A 16,632-nucleotide genomic window follows, 5' to 3' on the forward strand; every position below is an offset into this window, starting at 1 on the left:
TTGGTGTTTTAGAAAAAGCTTTATAATTATCCGTAACATTTACAACCTTAAGCCTTCTTCTATAAATGGGCTATCCAACATAAAAATATTTTTTCAAGTCGGACCAGTAGGTCCTTAGATTAGCGCGTTCAACCAATCAAACTCTTCAGCTTTATAAGTGAAAAAAGTATAGATTTTACTTACTGTTCTTGTAATTACATTTTCAGGTGCAACGAGCCAGTGTGAACTACGAGAGCTTCACAAATGAGCCACAGGAGCCAACGCCTCCGTTCCCACAAGGACCTAAACTGGAGCAGACTTACCTCGCCCCCATAGACTTACAGGAATCCCCGTACGCTACGTCCCGTCCAGAGAACGACACTTACGCTCTTCCCTACACTCCCAGCAACGTTGAAGAACTCTATTCAAAACCAGTACCAAAACGTTCAAGAATAAATGAACTATACACCAAAGTGCTCCCGAAAAGCCTTAGAAAACAGCAGGAATCATCCAAATATGTAAACTCTGCCGAGCTGACCTATGCTGAAATTAGTCACACAGGCCCTTCTAAAAAACCCGTGGCTCATAAACAAATCCAAAAGGAAGATAACTATGCCGCAGTTGTACATAACAACTATGTTAATGTGAATAAAGATACAAAATACGGGAAAGCAAGAAATGATGGGTATTCTGAAGTAGTTCCAAATACAACTTATGCAAATGTCACAAACGATGTGTACGTGGAACCTAGTTATTGTGAGTTAGGACGACACAAATAAATTATTTCAATAAGGTATTGTAAAGGAGGAAACACATTTATCAAGCCGGAAGCGGTTCGTAACCGTATAAACTCGAGGCGGTCAGTATTCTTTGTATGAAACTCCGTACTGCAACGCTCACTTATCCGCACCGTAATGTACATAAACGCCTCGCCTCGCGTTGATAAGTGTTCTATGACCTTACAGGATGAAAATGAAGTCATTGGCATCCTTTTAGAATAAAACTACTCATATCATAAGTCCTTTTCAGTCAAATGAGTTTTTTTGCCTTTATTTTTACTATTTATTTGTATTAGTGTGCTCTTAAAGAGTTTAAAAATATTCTACAGTCAACAGCCGAACCTATCACTATTCAACCCGGAATAGCACGGTCATAGCACACTTATAAACCCGGAAAGGGATCAACACCGTATCGTCTTTCGCCGCAAGGTGAGGCGTTTACATTACGGTGCGGATAAGTGTGCGTTACAGTACGTAGGGACTATGGAGTCTCATACAAAGAATACTGACCGTCTAAAGTCGATACGGTTACGATCCGCTTCCGGCTTGATTGGTGTGCTTCATCCTTTAGATCAGGGATGTTATGGATATCCGTAACCGTAACCGAAACTTTCGAATATCCGTAACCGTAACCGAAACTTTCGGATATCTGTAACTATAACCTAAACTTTCGGATATCCGAAATAAAAAAATACCCGAAACCGTAACCGATTCAAAAGTTTCGGATAGTTTCGGATGTAGGCAGTTTAAATTGTTTTGTGTATGTATAGCATTATACAGGGTGTTTCTTGTAAGGTGTCAAGCCGAAGGCAGGTGATAGGTGAGGACTAGACCTATCGATTTCACCCCCATGTATGTTCAACGATTTTTCGTAGTTTAGAAGTTATCGTTAATTTTGTGATTTTTTCAAATTTCATGACCTAGTGGCTTAATTTTTTTTTTATCTTTTTTTTGGGTTGACTTTTCTCAGATTTCTTTTTGTTGACAGATTCCCTATTAGTTGCAGATATTTGAAAAAAATAATCACCTTCCTATTTTTGATGCAAGATACAAAATTTTTGCTAGAAACATAAAAAATATGCTTTTAGCAGAACATTCTAAAATTTTCAATTGAAATGTATGAGAAAAAAAAAGAATTTCTATAGGTCCAAAATAATTTTAAAAACTGCGCAGTTTTCTAAACTTTCATAATAACACAAAAAAACATGTACTTAATAGGCCATTATTTTCTGTAATCGCTCCACTAAAGTGGTAAGTCGGAGATTCCGTTACATGTTTTTGACTTTCTTAAGACTTAGTAATATTTGCAATCCCCTAAGTTTACGTTATGTAGAACACATTTAGAGACAATAACTGAAAAGTTTTTTTTATCCACAACGTGGAAGCTCTTGCTCTTCATGTGGTATACAAAAGGGAATATGAAAATTTTGATGATAAACCATATTAGAATGCAAGAAGCTTTTGTAAATATACGAATAATTGTTTTGCGTCGTTGTCGAATGTGCATTCAGGTCAGCGACGGACATTTACTTTAAATTAAATCATTACACCCTTTTTTGCTCTCTCTCTCTCTCTCTCTCTCTCTCACACACACACAGACACACACACACACACACACACGCACACACACACACACACACTCTCTCTCTCTCACACACACACACACACACAAAAACTCTTTCTCTTTCCTTTCACATTCTAATAGGTAGGTATATCAAATTTAATCGTAAAGTAACAATCACCACTGTGGTCTAGTGATAAGACTACCTATTTAGGACAGCCAATTCCTCTGTGGTTTAGGATTCCGGGTGAAGCTCGCTGATCATCCAGCAGTTTCCAATTTTTGCATCAGGTCAGATGAAGGGCAAGAGCTTCCTCGTTGTGGATAAAAAATGTTCTGTTCAGTTATTGTCTCTAAACGTGTTCTACGTAACGTACACTTAGTGGATTGCAAACATTAGTTAGTCCTAAGAAAGTCAAAAACATGTAACGGAATCTCCGACTTACTACTTTAGTAGAGCGATTACAGAAAATAATGGCCTATTAAGTACATGTTTTTTTGTGTTATTATGAAAGTTCAGAAAACTGCGCAGTTTTTTAAATTATTTTGGACCTATGGAAATTCTTTTTTTTTTCTCATACATTTCAGTTGAAAATTTTAGAATGATCTGCTAAAAGCATATTTTTTATGTTTCTAGCAAAAATTTTGTATCTTGCATCAAAGATAGGAAGGTGATTATTTTTTTCAAATATCTGCAACTAATAGGGAATCTGTCAACAAAAAGAAATCTGAGAAAAGTCAACCCAAAAAAAAGATAAAAAAAAAATTAAGCCACTAGGTCATGAATTTTGAAAAAATCACAAAATTAACGATAACTTCTAAACTACGAAAAATCGTAGAACATACATGGGGGTGAAATCGATAGGTCTAGTCCTCACCTATCACCTGCCTTCGGCTTGACACCTTACAAGAAACACCCTGTATAATGTAAAGGCATAACAGCCTGATTTACCTTCATAATGCCATCTAGTATCATTTTTGATTAATTTTTTACTTTTTATTCGATGTAGTGTGTGGATGGCCACATTCATGGGAATGAACCGTGTTAGACAACTATTGCAAATTACATTCTAAAGCACAGATATCCGTAACCGTAAGCGAAACTTTCGGATATCCGAAATAAAAAATATCCGTAACCGTAACCGAAACCGGTATAATATTATTCCTATATCCGTAACCGTATCCATAACCGAAACTAATATCCATAACATCCCTATTTAGATGTTGCAATAATTTTCTGAATAAAAAGACTGCGTGCTGACAACGTGGGGAGTGTAGACCAAATCCTCCATTTTCGTTGGTAGGTTAAAGAGGGTTGTGCTTCTGTGGTGGAGATCAAATGATGATGATGATGAAGTAATTTACCTGCCTGCTGCCGGCCAAAAACTAAGGCTTGTTTTCCTCTTATGCTGTACGGCTAGCACGAAAACCTTTCGAGTTCGAATCGTTTGCGTATTCCAATCGCCATCAAAAGATTTAGTACGAAAACTACAACAGCGCCCTTGTGAACGTACCGTAAAGTGAACTTAGTATGAGAAATGGTTGCATGAAACTTATTTTGAGAATCAAAATTGTCACGTTAACGTTTAATTCGAAGGTTGGGTATCTAATTTTGTCGAATACGCAAACGATTCGAAGACGAAAGTTGTTCATGCTAGAGGTACTGAAGTCGGTGACCGACGTCACGTCGTCGACGACGTCATAGGTCAAGGTTATAGTACCATATTGAAGACCACACGGGAAAAACAAAGAATGTCAAAAAACTACAATTAAGAGAAAAACAGTTTTAAAGGTAGTTTGAAAATCTATATTTCTTTCATTTTAGACTCTTTTATGTGAGATATTGAAACAACTTATTACTGTGTTAACATATGCTTTGCCTGTACTTCTAAAACTCGATTTGTTTAAATAAGTTTTAAGTTATGGTCCATAATATAACCGTTTCTTGCCATGGACAAACAAAAACAAATTGAACTATGTATTACAATTGACCACGACGATTTTACCCAATTCTAATTTTTGAAATAGAATGTTTCCCTAAAAGCTAACAGATGGCATTAAAAAGTAAATTTCACAAAAAAGGTGATATTCATTGTTTTTCCCGTGTGGTCTTCAATATAGACCACATCCATACACTGCGGCAGGTTATACAGTGGGCTGAGATCGAAATGATGATAATGATGATGATGAAATAAATCGAACACATTATCCGCTTTGGTATAGACAGGTGGGCTGAGTGTGAGTTTCTCACCTAAACTCTGATTTTTAATTCGACGGAATTTTGACATTTCAGAAGTGTTGTCAACATTGAAACATTCCCACTAAGAATGGAGAGCATTTTCACAAATTAAAAAATAATCCTCTCTTGAATTTAAGGTTTCACTTGAAAAACTAAGGCTTAAAAATGTACTGATCCTTTCAAAATGGTCATTTGAATTTTCATTATCATATTATTGAAGTTACAAAAAAAATTGGGAAATTATTTTTCTATTACTGGACTCCCTGGCCAATAATCCATGGGTTACAAACCTTTTTTATGAAAATCCTTTTGTTAATAAAATTTAGCTTCATAAAATAATCAATTTAACAAGATGCCAATTTTATAATCCAAGTTGATTAAGATGACGATAATGATGATTGATGATCAATACATATTTTCGTTTATGTTAATAAGTATGTCGTTTTTCTGTGTTAAAAACACGTTTTTTTCTATTTAGTCTCTAAAATGTACATAATAATTAGTGAACATTTAATTCACAAAACAAACAATAGTTCATTCTTAAAAGTTGTACTTGATGAAATTTAATTTCATATTATTTATTATTAATTCAAAGTAAAAAAGGCTTACTACATCTGAATTGTCAAAAAATGACAGCTGTCAGAATTCCGTCGAATTAAAAATCGGACTATAGTGAGCGCGTTGAAAAATGTATGACAATTTTACTTCTTGAACATTTCCGCTAGGGGCGCTGTACAATCCGTCATACATTTAATGTATTTTTTTTACGATTGATATAAACTCGCACTAGGCCCTCAGAAGATCTAGGAGTATATAACTTGCCACTATGCTTGACGCTCGTGGACTATGAGAAGGCCTTTTCGATCAAGACTTGGGCAGTGCTGCAGTCTCTCACGACGTCAGCCTAAGAGGAAATCAAGCCTAAAGAAACCAAAGACTTAGTTTTTAAATATAAATATAATTTTATTTATTATTTTTGATATTGAAGCCATTGACCTCATGGGGAATATGCGTGTTTTCTTAATTTTTCACATTCATCCACTTTTACAATTATTATTATTTTCACTTTTTTGTATGATTTTTACGATAGTGATGCTAATGATGCATAATATTTTTGAATATAAATACGTTTGTTTTGTAGGTGTTTATAGATGTAAAGCAATGCTTAATTTTGTATTTAGCTAAGTTATTATAAAATAATCTAAAATTATTTTTGGACATCTTTTCCGTTAAGTACCTTATTTAGAATTTAATTATTATAGGTTTGTCTAATTGTCTAAGCAATAAATAAATATTAATTTCTCTTTATTTATTTACAACATAATGTATGTAATATTATGTTTAAATTCCCTTAATATATTTACAATGTCTATATTTTTTTTTACTTTATTCACAAAATCTTGTTATAGTGCCACCTGTAACTTTTTCTATGCATTAAAATCATGTACTGCGCCACCTAGTAGACTCATGAACACCACTCGGTTGCTTGCGACTTGCGCAATAAATGTTGGCAATAATAAACTAGAGATGGCGCTAAGAGTCCTGTCGGCGATGTGTGATTTTATGAAAATTTCAATTTCTTAAGTTTTTGTAATTTTCAAACGATTAATTATTGTTAAAGCATTATTTCACTTCCCAAATAACTTCAGTATTTTATTTAAGAACCTGTCAATATGTATTGTGAAATTACGTATAGTGAATAAGAAGGACTTATCTAATTTTATGTTTGAAAAACTTTAAAAAAGTTTGGAATAAATAATTTAATTTCTCAAAAATATAACATTTTATTCAATTTCATTTAATTTTTCGTAGCCCCAGCCCCAGGCTACTCTTTGTGGTTGTTGAAGTATTATGTTAAAGTAGGTAGGCCTTTGTCCAGCAGTGGACGTCTTTCGGCTGAAACGAACGAACGAACGAAGGTAACTGGATCGGCCATACTCTCCGAAGGGATCCCGATCACATCCCCAAGCAGGCTCTGGATTGGAACCCCCAAGGAAAACGCAAACACGCGGTCGCCCCAAGCAAACTTGGCGGCGCACTGTGGCAGACGAGGCGAAGAAGATCGGCAAGACTTGGAGCGAGATCAAACGCGAAGCTCAAGATCGAACGCGATGGAGGACTGTTGTGGTCGCCCTCTGCCCCATCTAGGGGACATAGGACCATCATAAGTCAAGTAAGTCAACTGAAGCATTAAAAATTCAAAAGCATTTAAGCCCACTTTAATAGATTAGTTAAGAATTGTTCAAATATTTCTAGTCAATCGTGCCGGATTTGAGCATGTAAGGGCTATTTCTCATCCCGATTTTTGCAGCTGAAGGATTCCATTTAGTACCTACCTACGAGTATGTATTATAGGTACATACATTCATTCGAACATCCCGTTTGCAGTGTCCCGCAATGAACCGATCCGTTCGAATTTGAAATTCGAATTTCAAACACATTGGTGTGTTCACGCCAGTCCTGTTTTGAGAATATTGCATTACGGGATCCCGCAAAACTGGATGCATTAGGAAAAAGCCAGTGAGCGAGCACCTGTGCTGTGCTAAGAGCTTAGATTAATAAAACCTAGATAGATAGTATAGTCAGTGCACGAAAGGTGAGGCAGATTTTAGTGAGCCAGAATGGCTTACTCGTAAACGTCACATGAACTGTCAAAGTGAAAAATTGGTAAACACACAGATATTGGGTAAACACGTCCGACGACTTTTAATTAATTAAGACGGTTTGTGCTGTGTAAGGGTGTCTAAATACATCAGAAAAACTAAAGAAAGTGACCAGTGTTACATTTCATAAGTAAGCTAAGTACTACGATTCGACGCGTATTTTGCTTGAATTTGGCTTTCAAAAATTAAATACGGGAATGATACCAGTAACAAGAAAATTTATTTCCCAATTGTTCGCCGTAAAAATACACTTCCTTTTTTATGAAATCGAGACTTTTAAGTCGATTTATCTTATTGTAATTAGGTAGGTACTTTGAATTCAATAAATAAGTAAGTAGGTACATGATGCGTTTTGTTTTTGTTAGTTATAAAATAATTAAAAACGTATTAAAAATTTCCCTACTTTCGGGAAAATCGCCTTCACTGTCTACACTCCCCAACAAAATTGACACTAATGACATAAGATTTTTGCCTCACTCTTGACGAAGCGTTTGTATGAAGACTATCCATCTAGGTTTTATTAATCTAAGGCTAAGAGTGACCAGTCTGTGGCTATGGCTAGAGATGGGTTTCCACCCGGGTAAAAACCCACTATAATTATTTCAATTGGTATCTTTTCTTTATTTTTATTGAATTTTTCTCATATAAGTTTATTGATTAATAAGTAATAAGTCAAATTTAACACTAATATGCATTTATATCGTGGCCAAATCGTAAAATTGATCACGTTATGATGATGTGACCAATTATTTTATAAAATGGTATTATTTCAAGAATCGTTGAACCGATTTAAAAGAAATTTAGTAGGAACACAATAATTTGTGATCATGGCAAGGACATGGAGGGGGGGGGGGGGGGGGGGGGGGAATGCCAAAGATGCCAAACTCTCTCTTTAATGACATAACGGTATAAAGTTACAAATAACAACAACAACTACAAAGTACTTCTGCTTAAACACTTGAAATCGAACCGCCCTTCCGCCACTGTAACGCATTGTAACGTTTTTCAAGACCTCCTCTCCCCCCAGATTGCATGACGTAACACTAGAACGCCCCCTTAGCAACAAATACCACTTCTCACTTTAAAAAAAACGCTATTTTTGTTTTCACCCACCAGAATGGGTGATAATGGGTAAAAACCGGGTTTTTACCCAAATCACCCAGTTTTAACCCAATCGGGTGAAATGGGTTTTTACCCACTACCCATCTCTATCTGTGGCACCATCGAATCAATCATCACTGCCTAAGATTAAGTAGGTATAATAATGCCTCGTATGCCTCAATGATATTTTATGCCTAACAATATTTAATCAAACAATAAAATAAGTAACCAATAGGTATTTATAATAAATACACATACCGATCATGTTTTGGATCAATCATAGTTTTTGGTTTTAGTATTGTTCACTGGACAACAAAAATAATTATCTGGTCTGGCAATAACTCTTATCTAAAACTTTAATTCGTTACTTTAAAGTTCAATATCATTTACCAAAGTGACAGACATTGGAAGACATTCGCGCAAGCGTAGAATAAAATGTATTATATTTGTTCCAAATTGCGTACAAGAAAAAGAGACAAAAAGATCCCTTTTATAAGGCGAACTGACAAAGCGTACGTTTCACCAAATCAAAGTTAGGAGCACTTCAGACTTTTTAAATTGGCCGTTTAATACGATCGAATAGTGGTGAGGAACGGACACCATCTTCCAATTGTATATCTTATAGCATTCAGCCAAGATCTAAAATCACTTGCGGTAATTTGACGGATCGTGTCGACCGCCATTTTCCATTATGGCGACGCGAGCAACGCGACATCTATATAGAGTTTTAGTGTCATCGCGAGCGTGCATCGCGCAAGTCGTGTACGAACGACTGATAACGTATTGTTTGCAACCATTGTATCATAAAAATGACATGGAAAATCGGTTTGTGCTGTCATAATTCTTATCTAATCGCTAGATACTAAAAAGCCGGGTGTGTTTCGTTTGTTATAAATCCACCGTTCGTCCCAATAGACGTGTTTTAGATAGCAAAATAATGAATTTAACACCGCAGTGTTCCATTTGAATTGTCGTGAACCAAGTGGGATCGATTTTTAGGAGTTATTAATGAAATTACAAAGGTGCTTGTGAGTGATATTGTTACATAAAGGAACCTGTTTACTGGGCGTATGGTTACGCAGCCTGCTTCAAGCTCTAAACGTTCCGCGCTTAGAATCGATATAAGTTGATAAAAAATGCATATTTTCCCCATAGTTTCATAAAGGATCGGGTCAATACCGTGCCGCCGGCTCAATGCTTTTGCTTCTGGTACAAATCAACATTTGTTTATGCTCTACCTAATTTGTTATGTTCGACTGTGACCGTTTGTAATGAATTGCCTTGGTCTTGGAGTGATGGTGATTGTTACGTTTGTTCGTGCCCTACAATATCCAGCAATACGAAGAGGTTAGTAAACAAAACAAATTTTATTAATAGTTAATACTTTAATGTTACTCATAGGATTGTAATTATACCTATTGTTGTCTCTACTGTATAGATGACAATTCTGTTGTTCTTTGATCACTTTTCATTCAAAAATTCTTTCCTCGACACTGTAAAACTGCTGCCTGCCAGTGTCATTGCATAGGTATTTTACAATGCACATTATTGCCGTATTCACAAATAAAGAAAATGAGGACAGACTATATTTTGTAGTTGGAAGTTTCGTGAATGTATATCGTCACGATATATGAATAATAAAATATGTGGTCTGGATAGAAAACACGATAAGCATTACAATAGACTAGACAACTGTGCATCGCGTGAGTTTTTTTTATCATCGCGAAAAATCTTTTACATTAGGTACTGTTTTTGTGATGACATTAAAAACACATAGAAAGATAGAAACTTTTTTTTATGCTGCAACCAAATAAAAATAAAAAAAATCTACTTTTTGTGGCATTGTTTGCATGAAAATTAAACTATTATTTTAGTTAACATTTTTATAACTGTTAGCCTTCTTTGAATTTACAGTTAGACATACCTTTTTTTAATGAATAAGCCACTGGAGTTGGCTGCCAATAACTGAACTGAATAATAATATATCAATACCTAAGCTAGAAAAGCTTCTTTAATTATTTAGAATACTATACAATCCTCCATTTTCCTGTGCAATAAAGATTCTAAGGCGAATTTAATGTTGTGTCATTCTCAACCAGTTTACCTTCAGGCCTAAAAGAAAATTTGGGTAGGTGGTGCAAAATAGTAACATAAAATAAACATACCTACTGCAAGTATGACATACTTTGATACCTATTCTTAATTTATTCTATGCTGACTGATAAACTGTATGTAATTTTTTATTTAAACATTTATTTCACAACATGGTATTGTACGCTAGTAATAAACCATCAAGCGTGTTACTATTAAAACATAACTGTATAATATTTGTTTAAAATTTTAATAATTACGATATCCAAGACTGTTAACTAACTTTGCTACCATAATTGAACTGGTACCGTTGGTAATTTAGAATAAATACTTAACTATCCCGAACCCGTGTGTCCAGCGTTCGTGTAGGCCAAATCCTCCATTTGCCGCTGGTTAGAGAGAGTCCTGCTCCTGCAGTGGATACTAAATAGCCCTAGTAAGAATAATAAATATTGGGAACTAAAGTCATATTGTTAGGTATTTTAAACTTATTATAATTGTAAGCCTGAGTTGCATGTCTTAACTGTAACCGTAATAACTTTAACAGTAACCGTAATAACTTTATCAGTAACCGGAGTTTTTGTATGGTGTTGACAAGACTTTGGGCATTTCTTTATGTAAGTAACTACATAATAATAATACAGGCATTGAGGTATAAAATAAACGAATAATAAATCTTTATTGTAATATACATTTTATAATAAAAGTTGCGAACTTCTTTATTTCTGACCACTGCAATTCTTTTCCTTAAATAATAAATAATTCATTAGATTTGTCTCATATTCGGGAATTTGACTTTATATCAATCACAAGTGGGTGATCCAAGTGGACTTCTTAACCATGGGTGATCAACATGGAATAGACCTAAATTTTTTAAAGGATGATTTATACCACCTTGTATATTATAATTAGAAGCAAATATATTAGACAAAATGGAAGGCAGACGTGCTCAGGGCAGAGCACCGACGAGATGGTCGGACGCGGTGAGGAAGACGGTGGGCGGGAGTTTGCATCGTGCGGTCCACACAGCTTATGACCGCAGTCTGTGGAGGAACACTATCTGTGGTCGCGATCCTCATCAGTGAGGGACCGAGGAAGAAGAAGAATATTAGAAGCACAGATTAATAAAGCCTAGTAGATAGATAGTAAGCGCACGAAAAGTGAGGCAACTTTCAGTGGACCATTTCAAAATAAAAAACTTTTTTGTTTAAATTAAATTTCTTATTAAATAATTATTAAGTAACATTTTATTACGATAATGTGGATAAAAATCTCTTATGTACTTTCGAAAAAAATCGCCATAACTAAACATTTTTAACAGCGTTTTGACAGTAATGGCATATAATATGCCTCACTTTTGACGAAGGCTTTATTAATGTAAGATTAGAAGATAGATAACGACAGTCTACTTGCGTAGTTTTCTTCTTTGACGACCTGACTTCCTCGCGAGCAAGGCCCATTGTGCTAAATATACCCAAGACCAGTCTAGGGGCCGTATTTACAAACTTGAAACTCGAATCAAACTCAAGTACCTACGTTCAGCCAAATTCCGTCCACTGCTGGACAAAGGCCTCCCCCAAGGATTTTCACAATGACCGATCCTGCGCTGCCCGCAGCACCTCCCTTGACCCTCACCAGAGGTGGAATTGTGTAAAGCAATCGTAATCATTTGACAGTTCATAACGTACGATAATGTCAGTTATACAAAGCGTTTGACAGAATAATCGTACGTCTTAGATTAATAAAACCTAGATGGATAGTCTTCATACAAACGCTTCGTCAAGAGTGAGGCAAAAATCTTATGTCATTAGTGTCAATTTTGTTGGGGAGTGTAGACAGTGAAGGCGATTTTCCCGAAAGTAGGGAAATTTTTAATACGTTTTTAATTATTTTATAATTAACAAAAACAAAACGCATCATGTACTTACTTATTTATTGAATTCAAAGTACCTACCTAATAACAATAAGATAAATCGACTTAAAAGTCTCGATTTCATAAAAAAGGAAGTGTATTTGTACGGCGAACAATCGGGAAATAAATTTTCTTGTTACTGGTATCATTCCCGTATTTAATTTTTGAAAGCCAAATTCAAGCAAAATACGCGTCGAATTGTAGTACTTACTTATGAAATGTAACACTGGTCACTTTCTTTCGTTTTTCTGATGTATTTTAGACACCCTTTCACAGCACAAACCGTTTTAATTAATTAAAATTCGTCGGACGTGTTTACCATTTTTTCACTTTGACAGTTCATGTGACGTTTACGGGTAAGCCGTGCCGGCTCCCTAAAAACTGCCTCACCTTTCGTGCACTGACTATCTATCTAGGCTTTATTAATCTAAGTCGTACGTTATGAACTGTCAAATGATTACGATTGCTTTACACAATTCCACCTCTGATCATCGGTCCACCTAGTGGGTCCCTACGTCTTCTGGCCCGTGGTCGCCATTTGATTCGAGAATTTTTCTGCCCCGGCGGCCATCAGATCTGCGAGCCCACCCATTGCCACTATGTCACTTTGGTTCTCCAAACTAGTCCAAACTCAGTCATTTGTGCATACAAATCCTACTAATATTATAAATGCGAAAGTTTGGATGTCATGATGTCTGGATGTCTGTTTGTTACTCTTTCACGTAAAAACTACTGAACGGATTTTACAGTATTACTGTTTATAACCTAGATTAACATAATATAGGCTATAATTTATGAGGATCTGTGACAAACTAAATTTCACGCGGGTGAAACCGCGGGCAAAAGCTAGTTACTAAATATTCTTTAAAAAAAATGCGTTTTTTCATAAAGCTAGGTCAGGTACTTTTGAAGATATTGAAGAATGACTCTTTATTTTCGTGGTACAGTGAGTGTAGATAGGTACAAAACTTAAACCCCGTTTTACAATGCGGGCCTAGGAAACCTGGATCAGAACTGGTTTCAACCGATATCAGGTTGCTCGTTGGATTTTGGTCTGTATTTCTATGGATTAAGAAGCCGTGACCGACCATTGTAACAACATAAAAGTGTTCCTTACATAATGTGTTCATTCAACAATTTTATGATGAGATCAAGGCGATCAAGCTGCTGTTCTTGCTATGTTATTTTTTCAAAGCAAAACTAAACGTTTGGCGGAAAATAGCGCTAGCAAAAGACGTCCTTTTAGCGGTAAGTACTGTCACTGTCAAAAAAATGTATGGGAAACGTCACTTTTGAAGTTTAGCAAACGTGTCCTAGCCGAAAATATGCTAAAGTTTTCGGCGCTTGCCATGGCAATGGCCATTTTGCTAGCAGATTCTAACAATGCTAATTATCGGCTGAACGCAGCCATTGAAAAATAATTGAGTTTTTTGAACAAAATGACACAAAAAACGGTTATTGTAAAACCAGCTTAGTTAGGAATTTATTTAGTTTTATTATCTTTGGTAGCGGCACAAAATAGCGGCCTGCATCCAGCTCATTCTTAACTGGAGGAGAATGCCAAATGTCATAAGTTTGCCTTAAAACGACAGCACATAAACGTAAACTGTGGCACATAAACGTAAAAATAAATTTTACTATCGAGCGATTTTTCTACAAAAATATGTACCTTCTACCTAAATTCTACAATGCAGTTAGTTCCTGCACCCAAAAAAGTTTTTAATGCAACATCGCTCGCAGTCTAGCCTTGGTCATAAAAAAGTGAAAAAATCCGCGTTCGATTCCATTGATAATCCAGAAAAAAAGAATTCCCGCCACCGCGAAGAACGAGCCATTATGTTTTAAAATTTCAAAACACGAAAAGGAAAAAGTTCCAAAATCCCACCTGCCAGTTCCATTAGTGGACTGCGTTTCGTTACCCCAAATCCGTAGTACTAGGAATGCATTAGCGGCCGGATCTGATTACGTTGCATCCCCGGCGTATCCGAACGCGTTCTAAATTCGAAATTTCAATTTCAAAAGTTTCGAGTTAGCGCCAATAAGATTTTAGGTGAAGCATAAGGTGAGTATAGTAGACTAGATATTCATTTCTATGTAACGTTCGCGTTTTTGCGAATGTATGACGTCTGGTTCGTGACACGGTGGATGATACACTAGACATTTCTTATAATGGCTCGTGTTCTGTTACAAGTCTATACTCACCTTAAATATCCAAAGAAATATACTACTAATACACTAGCTTGCTTGCCCGCGTCTTCACGCGCGTCCCTGTTTTAATAACCTCGATAAATACTATCCTGTCCTTCTCCGGGACTCAAACTATCTCTATGCCACATTTCATAAAAATCGGTTCTGTGGTTTAGGCGTAAAAGCGTGACAGACAGACGACAGTTACTTTCGCATTTATAATATTAGTAGGGATTATGAAAAAATGCGTGTTTTGCCAGCAAAAGTAAGGGAACTAATCCAATCTGAACCAATTTAGCTTAATTAACAAACAAAAGAATGTCATAATTAAAAATCAAGCTTTTTAATTCATTGTTTTTACAAAGAAGATAACGCGCGGGTGAACGCAGTGTGAAATTAGAAGAAATTGTCGCTGAAGAAATTAATTACATTCTTTACTAGAGACTAATAAAGATAATTAAAAAGAAATTAGGATGTTAATATTACGTAGGAACTAAAGTGGGCAATCATACTAGAAACTTATTGGTACAGTCAGCGTCAAATAGTACGTGACGCCCAAAGTAGCCAAAAGTTCGCAACACGTCTTTGTTACATTGGAATAAGGTTGTGTTGACAACTCTTTGGCCACTTTGGGTGTCACGAACTATTTGTCGCTGACTGTACTGGACAAACAAAAAGTATTGGTTAATCCTACTAAAATTATAAATGTGAAAGTTTGAGGCTCAGTTGCCAGAAAAAAATATATTTAAAAATGAGGGTTTTCGCGAATTTAAAATCCGCCAGATGGCAATACGTAGACGCGAGGTCCAAATGCTGCATGATTGGTTATTTTTGACATGACATTGACAGATATGTCAAACAAAATCCACCAATCACGCAGCAGTCGGACCCCACATCCACGTCCCGCCATCTAGCGGATCTTTCATTCGCGAAAACCCTCATTGAAACCAGTGACTTGGCCCGTGGACCAAGCTAAAAGTGGGCCAAGTCGCTGAAAGACTCCTTTCAGGTTGGTCCACGGGCAAAGTTGCCTTATTGAATTTTTAAACATTGCTTTTTTCCTCCAAATCAACAAAAATCTACTCTAAAATATTAGAGTGGGACCAGTTGCTGGAAGAAATAGTAATCAGTGCCTTGGACCAAGCTTAAAGTGGGCCAAGTCGCTGGAAGACTTGCAAAAACTTGGTAATTCTGCACAGTGACTGTCAAGTTTGAGTTACGTGTAAATAGGGTAGGGTAAACGTTAGTTTTTGTCCGCTCCCAATATCGAAAGTCCAGTCATTGTTAAGGACGAAGCACACTTATCAACCCGGAAACGGATCGTATCCGTACCAACTCGAGGCGGTCAGTATTCTTTGTATGAAACTCCGTACTGCAACGTACACCTATCCGGCCAAATTAAGCACCGAATGTAGCTTTTTGTGTTTTTGGACCAGGGTTTTGACCAGGGCTGCAGGGCCCCGATGGCGCTAATTTTTAATACCTCCAATTCTTTCGCATTTCATCTCCAGCCGCGCGCGACTCGCGCTCCGTTTTCATTCCAGCTGATGTGTAATTCGGTATCACGGTAAAGTTCACGCGCTACAAAGACGAAACAACTTTATGTACTTTCCATTAAAAATATTTTTGAAACAGCAAATGTTCATGAAGCGTTTGACTTGCGTTTGATATAAAGTAGCTTACTATCAGCTTTTACGTAAAGGCACAGTTGCGCTCCGTTTACATTTCAGCTTCGTTTGAACTAGCTGACAAAACTAAGGCTGAGTTACACCACCTAACTTTGACCGTAACTATAACGGTAACTAGTATTTTTGAATGGAGTTTGACAGATTTTTGACGTTTGTCAAAGCTAAAGTAAGATGGTGCAATCCAGCCTTAGTGTCAAAACGATACCGCGATACGGATTTGTCAAAAACTGATTATCGTTCGTCGTTCAGTCGCGTTGCAGTTAAAATATTTATCGCATTCGGGGCCTTAGCAACCCTGGGCAGGGATCGAACCCGCGTTCCTTGGATCATGAGTCGGCCAGTCCGACATCTTCACCGTTCGGTTGATTATTATGTTTCTTTAAAAATGCACAATTTTATTTTGACTCTTTATAAAAATGCATTTTCGTCAAT

The 16,632-nt window shown here is 36.3% G+C and overlaps 2 protein-coding genes across 5 annotated transcripts in view; both read left to right on the forward strand.

The window, feature by feature from the left end:
• The window catches only part of LOC135085659 (uncharacterized), a 354,394-nt gene extending 352,865 nt beyond the window's left edge, over window positions 1-1,529 (forward strand). For all 4 annotated transcript variants that reach the window (XM_063980439.1, XM_063980441.1, XM_063980442.1 and 1 more), the window contains one exon: window positions 207-1,529. In XM_063980439.1, coding sequence (XP_063836509.1) covers window positions 207-758 — 552 coding nt within the window. In that variant the 3' untranslated portion in view covers window positions 759-1,529. The remainder of the gene's footprint in view (window positions 1-206) is intronic.
• A 7,535-nt stretch (window positions 1,530-9,064) lies between these two features.
• Window positions 9,065-16,632, forward strand: part of LOC135085608 (uncharacterized) — a 227,278-nt gene continuing 219,710 nt past the window's right edge. The window contains exon 1 of the mRNA XM_063980383.1: window positions 9,065-9,669. The gene's annotated coding sequence lies outside the window, so the exon portion shown is untranslated. The remainder of the gene's footprint in view (window positions 9,670-16,632) is intronic.

Source organism: Ostrinia nubilalis, chromosome 29, assembly GCF_963855985.1.
Source record: "Ostrinia nubilalis chromosome 29, ilOstNubi1.1, whole genome shotgun sequence".
Lineage (NCBI taxonomy): Eukaryota > Metazoa > Arthropoda > Insecta > Lepidoptera > Crambidae > Ostrinia > Ostrinia nubilalis.